The sequence below is a fragment of the Orycteropus afer genome, unplaced genomic scaffold, assembly GCF_000298275.1.
Source record: "Orycteropus afer afer isolate SDZICR_OR568_19922 unplaced genomic scaffold, OryAfe1.0 scaffold00014, whole genome shotgun sequence".
Taxonomy (NCBI): domain Eukaryota; kingdom Metazoa; phylum Chordata; class Mammalia; order Tubulidentata; family Orycteropodidae; genus Orycteropus; species Orycteropus afer.
Window position 1 is genome coordinate 9,242,612 of NW_006921601.1, and position 17,189 is coordinate 9,259,800.

The 17,189-nt window shown below is 35.8% G+C and overlaps 1 protein-coding gene across 1 annotated transcript in view; it reads left to right on the forward strand.

Moving 5' to 3' along the window:
- USP47 (ubiquitin specific peptidase 47) overlaps positions 1–17,189 on the forward strand; it is a 133,820-nt gene that overhangs the window by 53,079 nt on the left and 63,552 nt on the right. Inside the window, exons 9-11 of the mRNA XM_042782906.1 lie at positions 9,081–9,176; positions 9,255–9,407; positions 11,477–11,644. Of these exons, the coding sequence (XP_042638840.1) occupies positions 9,081–9,176; positions 9,255–9,407; positions 11,477–11,644 (417 nt within the window). The remainder of the gene's footprint in view (positions 1–9,080; positions 9,177–9,254; positions 9,408–11,476; positions 11,645–17,189) is intronic.

Sequence of the window (17,189 nt, forward strand, 5' to 3'; positions counted from 1 at the left end):
GACCTCAATGAAATAGTGGCTGAAAATGTCCCAGAATTGGCAAAAGGTGTAAGAAGCTGAACAGACTTCAAACAAGATAACCCCAGGGAACTCTACAAACCTAATTTTAGTCAAACTTCTGAAAAGTGAAAACCAAACACACCGCCAGCAAGTTGATTCTGATTCATAACGACCCTATAGGGTTTCCAAAGCTGCAAATCTTTATGGAAGCAGACTACGTCATCTTTCTCCTCAGAGAAAGTGGCTGGTAGGTTCAGAAAAGTGAAGACAATGAAAATATCTTAAAAGCAGCAAGAGAAAAAAAGACATTTTGCTTATAGGGGGAAAACACTTGGATTTTTCTGTCAGCAGATTTCTCAACAGAAACTGTGGAGCTCAGAACTAAATGGAGCAACACTTTTTCAAGAGCTGAAAGAACTGTCAGTCCAGAGTTCTATGTTGTTGTTGTTGTTATGTGCCGTCAAGTTGGACCCGACTCATAGCGACCCCTCCTTGGGTTTCCGAGACAGTATCACTACGGAAGTAGATTGCCCCATCTTCCTTCCAACAGAGCTCTATACCCAGCACAAACATTCTTCAGGAATAAAGGGGAAAGAAATCAAGATATTCTCAGATGACAGAAAACCAAGAGAATTTGTCACCAACAGTTCTACTCTAAAAAAAATGGTTAAAGGAAGTTCTCCAAACAGAAGTAAATGATAAAAAGAAAGGCATTTTGGAACATCAGGAAGGAAAAAACAATGGTAAGCAAAACCACAACACAAACCTACTGCCATCAAGTTGATTCTGATTCATAGTCACACTATAGGACAGAGTAGAACTGCTCCATAGGGTTTCCAAGGCTGTACATCTTTATGGAAGCAGACTGCCTCATCTTTCTATCATGGAGTGGCTGGTGAGTTCAACCTGCCAACCCTTTGGTTAGCATTGAATGCCTTAACCACTGTGCACCAGAGCTCCTTAAAGTGACCCCACTGTACCCTGTTACAAGAAACTCACTTCAAATATATTGATATAGGCAGGTTGAAAATAAAAGGATGGAAAATGGTATATCATTCAAACATTAATCAGAAGAAATCAGATGTGGTTATATTAACATCAGATAAAATAGACTTTAGGGCAAAGAAAATTACGAGACAGGTGTTCTATAATAATAAAAAATGATGAGTTCATCACGATGATCAAGCAGTCCTGAATGCATATACACCAAATAGCAGCTGCAAAATATATGGGGGGGGGCGGGCGGGGGGATGACTGATAGAACTGAGAAGACAGATGAACAAAGCCACAACTGTAGTTGGAAACTTCATCATCCCTTTCTTAGCAATTGATAGAACAGCTAGACAGGAAATCAGCAAACAACACCATCAACTGATGGGATATAATCAACATTTATTAAATAGTCCACTCAACAATAGTGTAATAACACATTTTTTGAAGTGTCCAAAGAGCATAGATCAATCAAGATAGATCATATCTTAGACGATAATATAAACTTAAACGAACACAAAAGAATTAAAATCATAGTGTGTGTTCACCAACCACAATGGCCTCAAATTAGCAATTAGTAACAGAAAGATAACAGGAAAATCTCCAGATACATGGAAAATATGTGACATACTTCTAAATAATCCATGGGTCAGAGAGTAAGTCTCAAGGGAAATTAAAAAAAAAAAAACTTGAATGAAAATATCAAAATTGGTGCGATGCAGCTAAATCAGTGCTGAGGGGAAACTTGTACTACTAAATGCTTACATTAAAAAGGAGGAGAAGTTTCAGATCAATAACCTTAAAAAAAAGAAAAAGAAAAAAAAACAACAAATTAAGCCCAAAGCAAGTAGAAGGAAGGATATGATAAAGAGCAGAAGTCAGTGCAATTGAAAACAGAAAGTAGTAGGGAAAATCAATAAAACAAAATATTGAACACTAAAACGTGAGGTGAAAGTAATGCTGGTTGTGATGGTTAAGGCTGTGTGTCAGTTTGGCTGGGCCATGATTCTCAGTGGTTTGGCAATTATGAAATGATGTAAGCTGGCAGTTATATAATGGTGTGGTCATCCTCCATTTTTGCACAAGGCTAAGTTTCATGTTTGGAAGGAAGGTTGGGCAATCTACTTCCGTAGTGATAGCGCCTCGGAAACCCAAGGAGAGGTTGCTATGAGTTGGGTCCTACTCAATGGCACATAACAACAAGTTTCAGGTAATGATGTGGTCTTTGGAACCTAACCATGTTGATAAGTGAGAAGTGGGTATACTTACTTCCCTTTTATGGCTGAGTAATATTTCACAATTATTGTAGTATATGCATAATATAGTACTTTCCATTGTATGTGTATATTAATTTATTATGTTTTTATCCATTGATGGACATTTACCTTTTGGCTGTTGAGAATAGTGCTATTAAGAACATGCATGTACATGTATTGGTTTTAGTACATGTTTTCACTTCTTTTGGGTATATGACTAGGATTGGAGTTGCTGGATTATAGGGTAATTGTTTGCTAGCTTCTGGAGGAACATTAACTTGTATTTTTTAATGTGGATGACTAAGGATATAGTCAGGAGAAAAATGTGTCAGTTTGCTTCCATGAAGATTTTCAGCCTTGGAACTTCTATGAGGCAGTTGTACACTGTCCTGCAAGGTCGCTATGAGTTAGAATTGCTTTAGCAACAGTAGGTGGTAGATAAAGGCTATAATAATTCTCTGTGTTCTTTCCTGAACCCTGAAAATTAGTCTGGAAAAAAGTACAGAATTACATTTTGCATAATTTTTGAGGGAGTAGTAATGCTTTAGATAATAAAATTATTATCCTCATTTAGGAATAATAAAAAGCAATCATAGTCAAACCAAAGATAGTTTAGAAGCATGGTACATGAACACCCAAGAGGAAAGCTCATGGTAAGCAATGCAGTATTTCTGGTGTTAATAATACAAAATTTATTATATTTTGTTCCATTTTTATGGCCTATAGCTTTTTTTTTTTTTTTTAAAATAATACATTTTTAATACTTAAAATGGAGCTTGAAATGGACTTCTGGTGGCGTAGTGCTTAAGGCATTTGACTGCTAACCAGAAGGCTGGCGGTTCAAACCCACCAGCCACTCCTTGGAAGGAAGGTTGGGCAATCTCTTTCCATAGTGATACTGCCTAAGAAACCCAAGGAGGGGTCTCTTGATCTGACTTGATGGCAGTGCGTTTGGTTTTTGGTATCATATTAAGTGTGTGTATATATATTTACTTTTTTTCCCATCATTTATGTAATTGATTTGTTGATTGGATGGATGAAGTGAAACTAATTTCTGTATCTTATTTATAATTATCCTGCTGACAACTTATTAAAAAGCTAGAATTAAAAAGCCATAGTATCTGTTAATATACTGTGGTTTCTGGGTCTGATTAGTTTGTAGAGGAATGTATGTCCAAAGGAATGGTTGGGAGCATTAGAGCAATTATCTGGCAATAATGTAGTTTCACAGCTATATGTGGTCAGAGAAAGAGTAGAAGAGAGCCCTGCCAGTACCACTGGCTTACTGTGGGCATACCCAAAGCTGTGCATCTCTGAGGAGTAGCATCAGAAAGTCATTGAAGCTATCCAACAATTCACTAAACAAATAAACCAGCAGGTAACAAGCATCAGGTATGTGGGTGACCAGTACCCAAAATTGCTGCAATATCTCAAATGTCCGGTTGCTGGCAAAAAAATTACAAAGCATACAAAGAAACAGGAAAGTATGGCCCATACACCAGGAAAAAAACAAATAAAAACAGGCAACAGAAACTGCCTGTGAGAGTGACCTGATAGCAGATCTAACAGAAAAAAAATTTCGAAGTAGCAATTATAAATAAGATCACAGACCTAAAGGATAGCTAGATTGAAAAAATGAAGGAAAGTATGATGAAAGTGTTATATCAAGTAGAGATGATCAAGAATGAGATAGAAATTAAAAAAAATAATATGACCAAATGGAAATACTGGAACTAAAAAATAAATAAGGTTGAAAATTCACTAGGTAGTCTGGCTCAATAGCAGATTTGAACTGGCAAAAGAAAGAATTAGCAAAAAAAAAAAAAAAAAAGATTGATGGTGATTATACAAGCCAAAGAGCAGAGAGAGGAAAAAAGTGAAGAAAAATGAACAGTCTCAGAGAAATGTGGAACAACATTAATGAATCAACTTATGCATAATGTGAATATCAGGAGGAGAAGAAAGAGAAAAGAAAAATATTTTTGAGAAATAATGGTTAAAACCTACCCAGACACACTGAAAAACAGTAACCTATATATCCAGGAATCACAACAAACTCCAACTAGGTTAAATGTGAAGAGACCCAGAAATGGACACACAGTGAAAATGCTGAAAGAGTCAAGGAGAGATCTTAAAAGCAGCAAGACTAAAATAAGGGTGATCACATGGGTAGAAGAGTAGTGTGAAATGTCAAATATTAGACAAAGTACAAAGAACGTAACTCTTTTAAAAACTGGTAGAAAAGAGAGAGCAAGGGAATGTAGAATAAGATCACTGACTGTTGTATAGATAATAGGTGGGAGACAGACAATACCATTTAAAACTGGCAGACCAGAAACAGAAAGGTTGCATAAGAAAGAATAAAGAGGATTAAGAGCACTAAAAAGTTGAAATGCAGAAGTAACTGCTAAGGTAGTAAGATTGCTAATTTTCCTAAATACCAAAAAAGACAGAGAATATAAAGAAAAAACACAGTAAATATTGCCTAATACATACAGTAATTACAAAACAAAATAATGACAAATAAGATCAAGCATTATCAGTTATATCCATAAATGTGAGTGGGCTTAACTTACCTATTAAAAGAGAAATATTTTCAAGTTGCTCAAAACACAGTGTTAACATTTGGTTTAGGGAAGAATCCATTAAAATCAGTTGCTGTCAAGTCAGTTCCAACTCATGGCAACCCCATGTATGTCAGAGTAAAGTTCCATTCCACAGGGTTTTCAGAAGTGGATTACCAGGCGCTTCTGGGTGGACCCAAACCTCCAACCTTTCTATTAGCAGTTGAGGATGTTAACCATTTGTACCACGAAGTGACACTAGGGACTTCATTTAAAAAAAAACTCATTGCCATAGAGTCAATTCTGACTCATAGTGATCCCCTTTGGGTTTCCAAGGTGGTAAATCTTTATGGAAGTAGATCACCCAGTCTTCTCGTGGATTTGAACCACCGACCTTTTCGTTAGCAGTCAAATGCCTTAGGTACTACACCATCAGAGCTCCTTAGGGACTTAAAAAAAACCTCACTGCTCTCGAGTCAATGCCAGCTCAAAGTGACCCCTCCTTGGGTTTCTGAGGGTGGTATCTCTACCAAAGTAGATTGCCTGATCTTCCTTCCGAAGAATGTCTGGTGGATTTGAGCTGCCAGCCTTCTGGTTAGCAGTCCAATGCCTTAGGCATTACGCTACCGGAACTCCCAGGGACTTAATTAGTGAACGCTAAATCTAAGGTAAAAAGTTTGGTAAATATCAGCATTTTTGTATGGTCCTCAAGTGTCTTCCTATAGTTGGTTTATTATTCTTATATATGGTTACTATTCTTATGGGAACTCTGGTGGCATAATGCCTAAGGCATTTGATTGCTAACCAGAACGCTGGCAGTTCAAACTCACCAACCGTTCCTCGGAAGGAAGACTGGGCAATCTACTTCAGTGGAGATGCTGCCTTGCAAATAAGAACTGTGTAGGGGAGAAACCTTGACCATCTTGATCACATCTTGACCAGGTGATTTGAGTTAATACTACCCGTGCGAGGTTAAAGCCATTGTGGCCTTCATCTCTGATGCTCTTAGATGGATGTGTCATTACTTACGTAGTATCACAAGCAATGCATAACCTGAATCTAATCATGAGAACATTCTATAAAATAACTAGCTTCTATTTTCAAAAAAAAAAAATCAAGTGTCATGATAGAAAGAAAGGGTGAGGAACTGCTTCAGATTAAAAAAGAAATAGAAAGAAACAGGCAGCCAAATGCAGTCATCCTGGATTGGATTCTGTACTGGAAGGCAAGAAGTGTTGTTAAGGGCAATGTTAAGATAATTGACAGAATTGGAACATGGAGTGACAAGTACTTTATCAATAAAAAGTTTTCCTGAGTTTAATAGCTGTATTGTTTATGTAACAATATTCTTAATCTTTAAAAATTACAGGTAAAGTATAATGTGTGAAGGTATTCTCAAATGGTTCAGAAAAAATACATCTTGTGTGTGTGTGTTTGAGAGAGAAATGTAAAGCAAACCAAGTAAAACATTTATTAGTGAATCTGAATAAAGATTGTATGGGAGTTCTCTGTTGCAACTTTCTTCTGTTTTATATTATTTAGAAAACAAAAACAAGATAGGACTAGTTGTGAAATTTTAAGCAGAGACTAATACACATACTTTAGTATAAATAAATTTAAAGTAGAATTTAAATTACATAATTATCTTATTCCCTCTACTTTTAAAAAATATATATGTTGTTAGGGGGAGCTCTGATGGCATGATTCCTAAGGTATTTGACTGCTAACTAGAAGGCTGGTGGTTCAGACGTACCAGCCACTCCTCGGAAGGAAGGTTGGGCAATCTACTTGTGTAGAGATGCCACCTCAGAAACCCCAGGAGAGGTTGCTATGAGTTGAATCGACTGTGACAGCAGTGAGGTGTTTTTTTTTTTTTTTTTTTTAAATATGCATTTAGTGTTTTACCAGTACAGATTACCTGTATTGATAAGCCTGATTAATTTGCTATCAGGCCTAGACCTAACTTCCTTTAGTGTTTTTTTTTTTTCTCAATTGTGTTTTTACCATTTTTCATTGTTCCAATATGCTGTAGAGAAAAAAATATTTTCTAAGCATCTTTTCCTTGACCTCCTGTAAAATGCTAGGTCATAGGGAAAAGACAAAGGCCAGCTATTTGGTCTCCTCCTCCCTTGGTGCTTCCTGTGTCCTGAGAACAAGATAGAGAAGGGGTTGAATTTAGAAGACTTTGAATATCTTTTTATAGGCTTTTCTTGTTCCAAAGTAAACTATATCATAATACATGGATAGTAATTTTATAAGCTTTGACAGCTATTTTGCAACTAAGTCCATTTGGCCAGATCAAGATCGTTTTATTTATCTCATGAAGAACAACTTGTTCTTTATCAAAAGAAAAATATTTGAAGATATTCTGTTTTTCTTAATGATTCCATTTCTTTTTCTTTACATGTAATAAATATTAATATTTCTGCTTAGAATGCGTGTGAAAAAAATGATGATGGCAGCTGAAATTTGAGATTATACATTCACTCTTATGTGTTATATTAACTAAAATTTATCTTAAATTGCAAAAATCCAGTGATACATATAGTACTGCATTGTCAATGAAGGCAGACATGGGTGCACAGGCTGTACGATTAGGTATGTCTATGAAATGGGGAGTGTATCCAAGTACATATATAGGGTTGGCAGACAGTGGTCCTACAAGTTTATGTGAATGATCAGAATTCCCAGGTGTATAGTAGAGCTGACAAGGGGCAAGGTTGTGGTTACTGCTTGGTCACAGCCAGCTACCCAGAGAGACCGAGTAGTTGAACCTGTGGGCTTGGGACCATAGCAGGGGTCATCAAGCTCAATTGGCATAACATACTACACAAAACATTGTTCCACCTCCTACCTTGGCAAGTAGCGACTGGGATCTTAAAAACTAACAAGCTGTCGTCTAGATGCAACTATGGGTCTCTCCTCATCCAGAACAGAGAAGAATGAAGAAAATCAAAATTCATGGAAACAATTAGTCCTAGCGACTGGTAAACCATCTGATCTGCAGCCTATATGACTATGAGACCAGAAGAACTAGATGGTACCCGGCTACCACTGTCCTCCACTTGAAAGGGGATCTATGTAGGAGATCCTTGATAGAGAGGGAGAACAATGTGGAACAAAACTCAAAATCATTGGAGGAAAAAAAGGGGGGGACCAGGCTTGCTGGTCTGATAGAGCCTGGTGGAGACTATGGCCCCTAGCTGCCCTTAGGGTCTGGAATTGATCCCATACCTGTGGATTCCAGCCAAACAAAAGACAGACATATGAGTTGAACATTTACCTCAAATAGATACACTCCTTGGAGAGAACAATCATGGGAGAAAGAAGGGCTGCTTATGCACAGGGAGACAGCTCAGGGGACAGGAGCCCATGGAGGGATGGTCACTGGGAAGAGGTAACTGTGAGGAGGAGGTGGGAGGGGAGCTGTTGCATTGTGGTAAACTGTGGTCAATGTCATGAGACAAAGTGTATATGAACTGCTGTATGGAAAGTGAATTTGCTCTGTAAATCTTCACCCAAATCACAATAAAATTAAAAAAAAGCCAGTGGTAAAATAAAAGTGAATTTCATGTCCAGTTGATTCTTTAATGGTATTCATACTGACTTTTTTACTTCTGTTGTAAGGCTGTATGGAGAAATGAGAAGTATATGGTTTTACTAGGTGAATAATCTAAGAGCTCTCATTATCCGTTTTCAAATGGGATAGTATCTTGACGTGCAGTGAGAAGGTTGCACAGTGTTTTTCAGTCTGTAAACTAGTATGGGGGTGAGTTTAGTGATTGACCAATTTAGTGATTATGGATAATCATTAGATTATTAAGTGTATGAATTTTTCAGGTCAGTGATACTTACTGTAGTTTTAAAATGTGGTACATGTAAGTAATTTTTTAAAGAAGGATGTAATTACTTTTTAATATAAAGACTGTTTATTTTTGTTAAATTATTTAGCCAAACATCAGAATATAAAGTCAAATATAAAAATTAAGTAGAAATGGCTGTGATTTGCAGAAAGACAACATTTCTAAAATAATTCTTACTAAGTAGAAGTAGGTCTCATCCAGAATGAAATAAAATACTTTTTCACTCATTTCTTCTAGTGATAATAATATTTCACTATTATTCCCCAACTTGGTACCTTTTAATTTCCTACATTTCTAGCCATTCTACTTAGTAGTATTTAGGTAATTGCATTGCTTTTAGATTCAGAGCTTTGTCATTAACAAAGCAATCTTTTTTTTTTTTTTTTTTTTTTTCTTTTTGTGACTAGGAAGAAGCATTGCATGCATTTATTCAGCCGGAGATATTGGATGGTCCAAATCAGTATTTTTGTGAACGATGTAAGAAGAAATGTGATGCACGAAAGGTAGATGCCATATAGAAATTGATATTTAATTTTCTGAGCTAAATATTCAGTATTCAGTAGAATCTTTTTTTTATTTAGGGGCTTCGATTTTTGCATTTTCCTTATCTGCTGACCCTACAGTTGAAAAGGTTTGATTTTGATTATACGACTATGCATAGGATTAAATTGAATGATCGGATGACTTTTCCTGAGGAGCTAGATATGAGTACATTTATTGATGTTGAAGATGAGGTAAATATTTATTTTATCTTGTTACTATGTTTCTAAGTAATCCATGTTAGTCATGTTTTTAAAAGATCTACTTGGGGTAGTTTGACACTGGTGTCGGGCTCTCATCTTAAGAAGCTAACCTTATTCAGTGAAAGAGCCATAATGTCCCATTTCTTTTCTTTTGGAAACTGTTGTGATGTCATTATGGGGGATATAGACAACCATTTAGCATAGCTGTTACAGAGTGATAAATCTTTAGTCTCAAAACTACCATAAAGTGATTTTTTGTGATTGGAAGTAAGTACTCTTAAGTATAAAAATGCCTTTTTCCCAGGAGCTCAAAAATAATTTTAAATCTTCATCAACTTTTCTTAATCCTTTAAATACCAAAAAACAATGTGGAAGAGCAGAGCACAGTTTTGGGTCTATTGAGATATAAGTTCAAAATCTTATACTGCTACTTACAAGATACTTGATTTTAAATAATACCCATCTTTCTCCTGCACAGCATCTGGTGAGTTTGAACCACAAACCTTTTGGATAGCAGCCAAGCTCTTTAACCACTGTGCCACCAGGGCTCCTTTAGATAATTCATTTAACCTTTCTGAGCCTCATTTTCCTTTCTATAAAATAAGGATATTACTTGCTTTTTATAGAATAGAATGCCTAGCAAAGTAGATGTTCATTGAATGGTAGCTGTGATCATGTGGCATTTTGAAAAATTTAATCTAAAATAATATCTCAAACACTTACGCTTAAGTTAAGAAATCGTCTCCAATTATACTGAACTTTGAAAGGAGACAAATCCTTGGAGGATCCTTACACAGAATCTTCTTACACAGAGATCAGTGTTAGATCAGTCTTCTGTATATTCCTAATGTATTTCTTACAAAGAAAAATCTTTTCTAAAGGAAGGAAACCTAGATACAAAGTTTGACAGTATTGTTTAGGAAGTTCTAGGTCCAGTTCTTGGGAGAAAACAAGATAGATATTCTGGCTTAGTTGAAGAAGTTTTGAGGAAATATCTTTGGGGTTAGTGTAAAGATCTAAAGTTGGTTTTCACCTCCTTATTCCTTTGTATAAAACTTTCTTGAGAGATGAGGACTATATCTTAGACATATTCTGTACAGTGACATAGTTCTTGGCAAAAAGTTGGCACTTGCTACATATTGTTGATTTAAGAACTTTCAAGGAATGATTTATACATATTGAGATCTTGCATTTTAGAAAAGCATTCTCAAACGAAATAAAAGCAATTTCATATATATATATGTATATACTGTTAAAGTGAGGTGCTCTAGTGGTGTAATGAGTGGTTAAGGCAGCATTTGGTTGCTAACAAAAAGTTTGGTTGTTTGAACTCACCAGCCTGCAACACTGAAGAAAGATGAGGTAGTCTGCTTCCATAAAGATTTACAGCTTTAGAAACCCAATGGGGGTCACTATGAGTTGGAATTGAGTCTATGGCAGTGTGTGAGATACAGCGTTAAAAGAATGGAGGGAAAGGTTGTTTCGAGATATCTTTGAAATAGAATTCTTCAACTTAAAATTGCATAGAAGCGATTTAAAAACCATAAAAGTATGACTTGCTGTTATTGCAGTTCCATCTTCTCCACATTAGAATATAAAATTCTTAAGGACAGATCAAAGTCTTATTTTTCTTTCTAATATCTATAAAACCTAGTTCAATGATAGATTGGATTGAACTTTTTTTGTTCAAGAAAATATATTTGTTTGGGATTTGAGGGCAAAAGAAGCTCATTTTTTTTTCTTTTATTTTGAAAGATGGTAATTTTATATTTTCACATTGCAACTATAAAAATAAATGGGGCTTAATAAAAATCCATATCACTAATTATTGTATTAGAATATCAAGGATATACAGAAATGCTTTTAAATAAAATACACTGAATTTTTTGTTTGTTTAATTTTACTTATGGTCTCATTTTTAAGAGAAAATGTAATGACTTAAAATGAATATTAATAAGAATTTCTTAAAATTATGTGGGAAAGTTAACAAAAAAAGATTTTGTTCAGTGTATTTTATCAGTATTTGACTTATAGTTTTAAGAGAATAATGTTTCATTAAGAAATCTCCTCAGACTGAAAGTTGCACTGACAGTGGAGCAGAAAATGAAGGCAGTTGTCACAGTGATCAGATGAGCAATGACTTCTCCAATGATGATGGTGTTGATGAAGGAATCTGCCTTGAGAGCAACAGTGGTACTGAAAAGATTTCAAAACCTGGACTTGAAAAGGTACCATTTTTTCTCTGTGTATTTTAGTTGAAGAGGAGAATAAAGTAATCTTTAAACTGTTACATAATTGCTATAGCTGTTGCAGGTAGTAACTATGAAGTTCTTATTAAGAAGCTTAATTTTTTTAAGACTATTTTTTATGTATGTGAATAGTAATAATTAAACTTCAGGAAAAACATCAGTTTCCAGGAAGCTGAACTATAGCTATGTAAGCAAACTGGGTGGAAGTGTGGGTAGGGTGCCTTGGTAGTCAGGAAACCAAGGTTCTAAGTCGGGAAACTCCACCAGCCACTCCATAGAAGGAAGACTGGGCAATCTACTTCCATAGAGATACCACCTTCGAAACTTGAAGGAGGTTGCTATGAGTCAGAGCTGACTCTATAGCAGTGAGTTTGGTATTTGTTTTTTTAAATGAAAACAAAAACAATACTGACTGCCATCAGATTGACTCATAGCAACTGCCATTGGGTTTCCAAGGCTGTAAATCTTTACGGAAGCACACTGCCTCATCTTTTTTCTATGGAGTAGTTGGTGGGGTTGAACCACTGACTTTTTGGTTACCAGCCAAATGTCTTAACCACTGTACCCAGAGTGTCTATTGTCTCTCTCTCTCTCTCTATGTATATGTACATGTGTATGTGTATATATAATTATTGTTAAGAATATAAAACCAAAAAACCAAACTCATGCCGTGGAGTTGGATCTGACTCATAGCAACCCCTCCTTGGGTTTTTGAGGTGTTATCACGTCGGAAGTAGATTGCCCAACCTTCAAAATATACGCCAATTCAACAGTATCTACATATACCATTTAGTGATATTGATTACATTCTTTGAATTGTGTAGACATGCTCATCCTCCTTTTTTTTGAGTTGTTGTTGTTGTTATGTGCCGTTGAGTTGGACACAACTCACAGCGACCCATCCTTGGGTTTCCGAGGCGGTATCACTACAGAAGTAGATTGCCCAACCTTCCTTCCGAGGAGTGGCTGGTGGGTTTGAACCGCCAGCCTTCTGGTAGGCAGTCAAGCCTTAGGCACTATGCTACCAGAGCTCCCCTTGTTTTTTTGAGTTATTCCTCCTATTTAACATAAGTTCGCTGCTCCCTAAGGTTTCTATCTAACCTTTAAAGTTGCTGTCACCAATTTGATCTCATATAGATAGTTCTTAAAAGAGCATATAATGCTCAAGGCAGATATTTTTTAGTAATTAAGCTAAACTATTACTTGGTTTTAAAATTTCAGGGGATAGTTTTGGTTTAAGGTTTAAAGATTATCTCAGAGAAATAGTTTCAGGAAGTTAGAAGTAATCATTTTGAGGTAGGATAAAGCCAGAGCCCACAGTTTCCCTCCATTAAGGTAAGTTTAAAAAAAAAACTAAACAAAACATAGTTCCATGGATCATAACTGAAAATGACAAAACTAGGTTATCTCTGGGATATAATCTTTTTTTTTTTTTTTTTAGTCTCTGTATCTATGATTTTAAGATTTTATCAAACCATTTATTTCACAGTCATATATTCGGCTTTATTGAGAGGTTAGTTACAGATAGAATGTCCTGAGTATGGTATGAAAAATAAGTAACTAACCTAAAGACTAAACTAGTAGCTCAGAGTCATATTAAATATAGCAGGTTTTTAGGCAAGATTTAATAATAGAGTTTTACTTGCATATATGTATTTATACCATTACCATTATTCTCACCATCATCACCATTAACTTTTATCTTTTAAAATTATCTTTTCAGGTCAGATAGATGAATAGAAATTACTATGTAACGAATAAGGTAGTGGGTACATTATAACTTACAAAGAACATTGCATTCAAGCAGCCACCACTAAGGCTGGTGGCCAAATCCAGCTCCATGCCTGTTTTTCTACATAGACAATCATGTCGCCTGCACATGATGTTAGTTTTATGTTCCTTTCCCATCTGTCTACGTTTTCTATTTCTTGTCTTCTTTCAGTAGCTAAAGCTTCCAGTGTGATATTGTTAGGGGAAAAGTCTCTTACCATTAAGCATAGTATTAAATGTAGGTTTGCAATTGTTAGCAAGTTGAGGAGTTTATAAAGTTTTGTAGTTGTTTATCAAGTTGAGGAGGTTCCCTTCTATTTCTAGTTAGCTAAAAGTTTTTATCATGAATATGTATTGGATTTTGTCATCTACTTTTTTCTATATAAATTGATAATGATCCTGTAATTATTTCTTTAGTCTGTTGATATGATGGATTTCATAGCTTGATTTTTAAATATTGAACCAGATTTACATACCTGGAAGAAATCTCTCTTGGTTCTGTTGTATAGTTCTTTTTATACATTGTTGGATTTGATATGCTAATATTTTGCTGAGGATTTTTTATCTATGTTCATGAGAGATAGTGTTCTGTTGTTTTCTTTCTTGGTTTTGGTGTTAGGATAATATTATCCTTATTCCATTTTCTGGAAGAGATTATGAAGACTTGGTATTATTTCTTCCTTAAGTGTGTGGTACAGTTCCCTGGTGAAATCCTCTGGGCCTGATGGTTTTTTGGAGGGGGAGGTTAATACTCATTGATTCAATTCCTTTAATAGATTATAGGGCTATTCAGGTTATCTATTTCTCCTCTGTGAGTTTTAATACTTGTGTCTTTCAAAAATTGGTCCATTTTATCTGAGATATCAAATTTGAGGGCATAGAGTTGTTCATAGTATTCCTTTAATATCCTTTTAATGTCCATGGACATTAAAATGAAGGACTCTTTCATTTTCTAATATTAGTAATTTGTGTCTTATTTTTTTCATAGGCTGATGAGAGGTTTATCAATTTTACTGATTTTTTCAAAGAACTAGCTTTTCATTTAGTTGATTTTTCTCTGTCAATTCCCATTTTCAGTTTCATTGATTTCTGTGCTGATTTTTATTCATTCCTTCTGCTTACTTTAGATTTAATTTGCTAATCTTTGTTTAGTTTCTTAGCTTGGAAGCTTAGATTATTGATTTTAGTTCTTTCTTCTCTTCTAATATATGCGTTAAATGCTGTAAATTTCCCTCCAAGCACTGCTTTCTCCGCATCCCACAAATTTTTATATGTTTCATATTCATTCTTATTTAGATTCAGATTCATCTTAGTTTCCCTTGAGGCTTCTTTCTTGACCTGTTTGTTATTTAGAAATGTGTTTTTTATGCTTCAGATATTTGAGGATTTTCCAGTTATTGATTTCTAGCTTAATTTCATTGTAGTGAGAGCATGCTTTGTATGATTTCTATTGGCTTAAATTTTTTAAGATGTGTTTTATGGCTCAGAATGTGGACTGTTTTGCTGAATATTCCATGTGAGCTTGAGAATGTGTGTGTGTGTACATATATATGCTGCTATTGGATGGAATACTGTATAAATGTCATTTACATCAAGTTGATTGATAGTGCTTTTCAGCCCATCAATATTCTTCTTAATTTTCTGCTCCTTGATTTATTGGTTTCTGAAGATGGGTATTGAAGTCTCCAAATATATTAGTGCTTTTGTTCATTTCTCCTTTCATTTCTATCAATTTTTTGTTGTTGTTGTTAGGTGCCGTCAAGTCGGCTCCAACTCATAGTGACCCTGTATACAATAGAACAAAACACTGCTCAGTCCTGTGCCACCCTCGCAATCCTTGCCACATCTGAGCCCATTGTATCATTGCAGCCACAGTGGCACTCCATCCCTTTTTTGTTGACTCTCCGCTTTACAAGCATGATATCCTCCAAGGAATGGTCCCTTCTGACAACATAACCAAAGTCTCTTCCAAGGAGCATTCTGGCTGCACTTTTTCCAGGATAGATTTGTTAGTTCTTTTGGCAGTTCATGGTATTTTCAGTATTCTTTGCCAACTCAAAAGCATCAGCTCTTCTTTGGTCTTCCTTGTTCATTGTCCAGCTCTCACATGTATATGAGGGAATTGAAAATATCATGGCTTGTGTTAGGCACACCTTAATCTTCAAAGAGACATCTTTGCTCTTCATCACTTGAAAAAGATCTTTTGCAGCAGATTTGCCCAGTGTAATACATCATCTGATGTCTTGACTGCTGCTTGCATTGGTGTTGATTGTGGAACCAAGTATTTTGAAATCTTTAACAACTTTATTCTTTTTTTTTAAATTTTATTTTGATTTGGGTGAAGATTTACAGAGTAAATTCACTTTTCATACAGCAGTTCACATATACTTTGTCTCATGTCATTGACCAAAATTTACAATGCAACAGCTTCCCTCTCACTTCCTCCCCATAGTTACCTCTTCCCAGTGTCCATCCCTCCATACTCTTCTGCGCCCTGAGCTGTCTCCCTGTGCATAAGCAGCCCTTCCTTCTCCCATGATTGTTCTCTCCAGGGCATGTGTCTACTTGAGGTAAATGTTTAACTCACATGCCTGTACTTTCTTTGGCTGGAAACCACAGGTGTAGGTTCAATTCCAGACCTGAAGGGCAGCTAGGGGCCATAGTCTCAGTGGTTCCACCAGGCCCTATGGGACCAGCAAACCTGGTCCCCACCTTCTTTTTTTTTTTTTTTTAACAACTTTATTCTTTTCTCCATTTATTGTTTTGCTGCTTATTGGTCCAGTTGTAAGGATTTTCATTTTCTTTAGGTTGAGATGTGATCCATACTGAGGACTGTAGTAGTCTTCAGTCTTCATCAGTAAGTGCTTCAAGTCATCCTCACCTTCAGCAAGCATAATTGTGTCTTCTGTGTGTAAGTTGTTAATGAGTCTTCCTCCAATCCTAATGCCCCACTCTTCTTCATATAGTCCAGCTTCTCAGATTATTTATTCAGCATACAGACTGAATAAGTATGGTGGAAGAGTACAACCCTGACACACTCCTTTCCTGATTTTAAACTCTGCAGTATTGCCTTATTCTGTTTGAATGACAGCCTCCTGGTCTGTGTACAAGTTCCTCATGAGTACAATCAAGTGTTCTGGAATTCCCATTCTTCTTATTGTTATATCCATAATTCGTTATGATCCACACAATTGAATGCTTTTGCATAGTCAATGAAATACAGGTAAACATCTTTCTGGTGTTCTTCGCTTTGAGCCAAGATCCCTCTGACATCAGCAGGGATATATCTCATTCCACGTCCTCTTCTGAATCCAGCTTACATTTTTGAAAGTTCTCTGTCAATATACTGCTGCAACTCTTCTTTAATTATCTTCAGCAAGATTTTACTTGTCTGTGATGTTAATGTTAATTGTTCAATGATTTTCACATTCTGTGGGATCACCTTTCTTTGGAATGGGTAAAAATACGAATCTTTTGTAGTCAGTTGGCCAAATAGTTGTCTTCCAAATTTTTTGGCATAGACAAGTGAGTGCCTCCAGTGGGGCATCCGTTTTTTGAAACATGTCAGTGGGTATTCCATCAGTTCCTGGAGGCTTGTTCTTTGCCAGTTCCTTCAGTGCAGCTTCAACTTCTTCCTTCAGTACCATTGGTTCTTGATCATATGCCACCTCTTGAAATGAATAAACATCGACAAATTTTTTTTTTGTACGGTGACTCTGTGTATTCTTTCCATCTTTTGATGTCTCCTGCATCA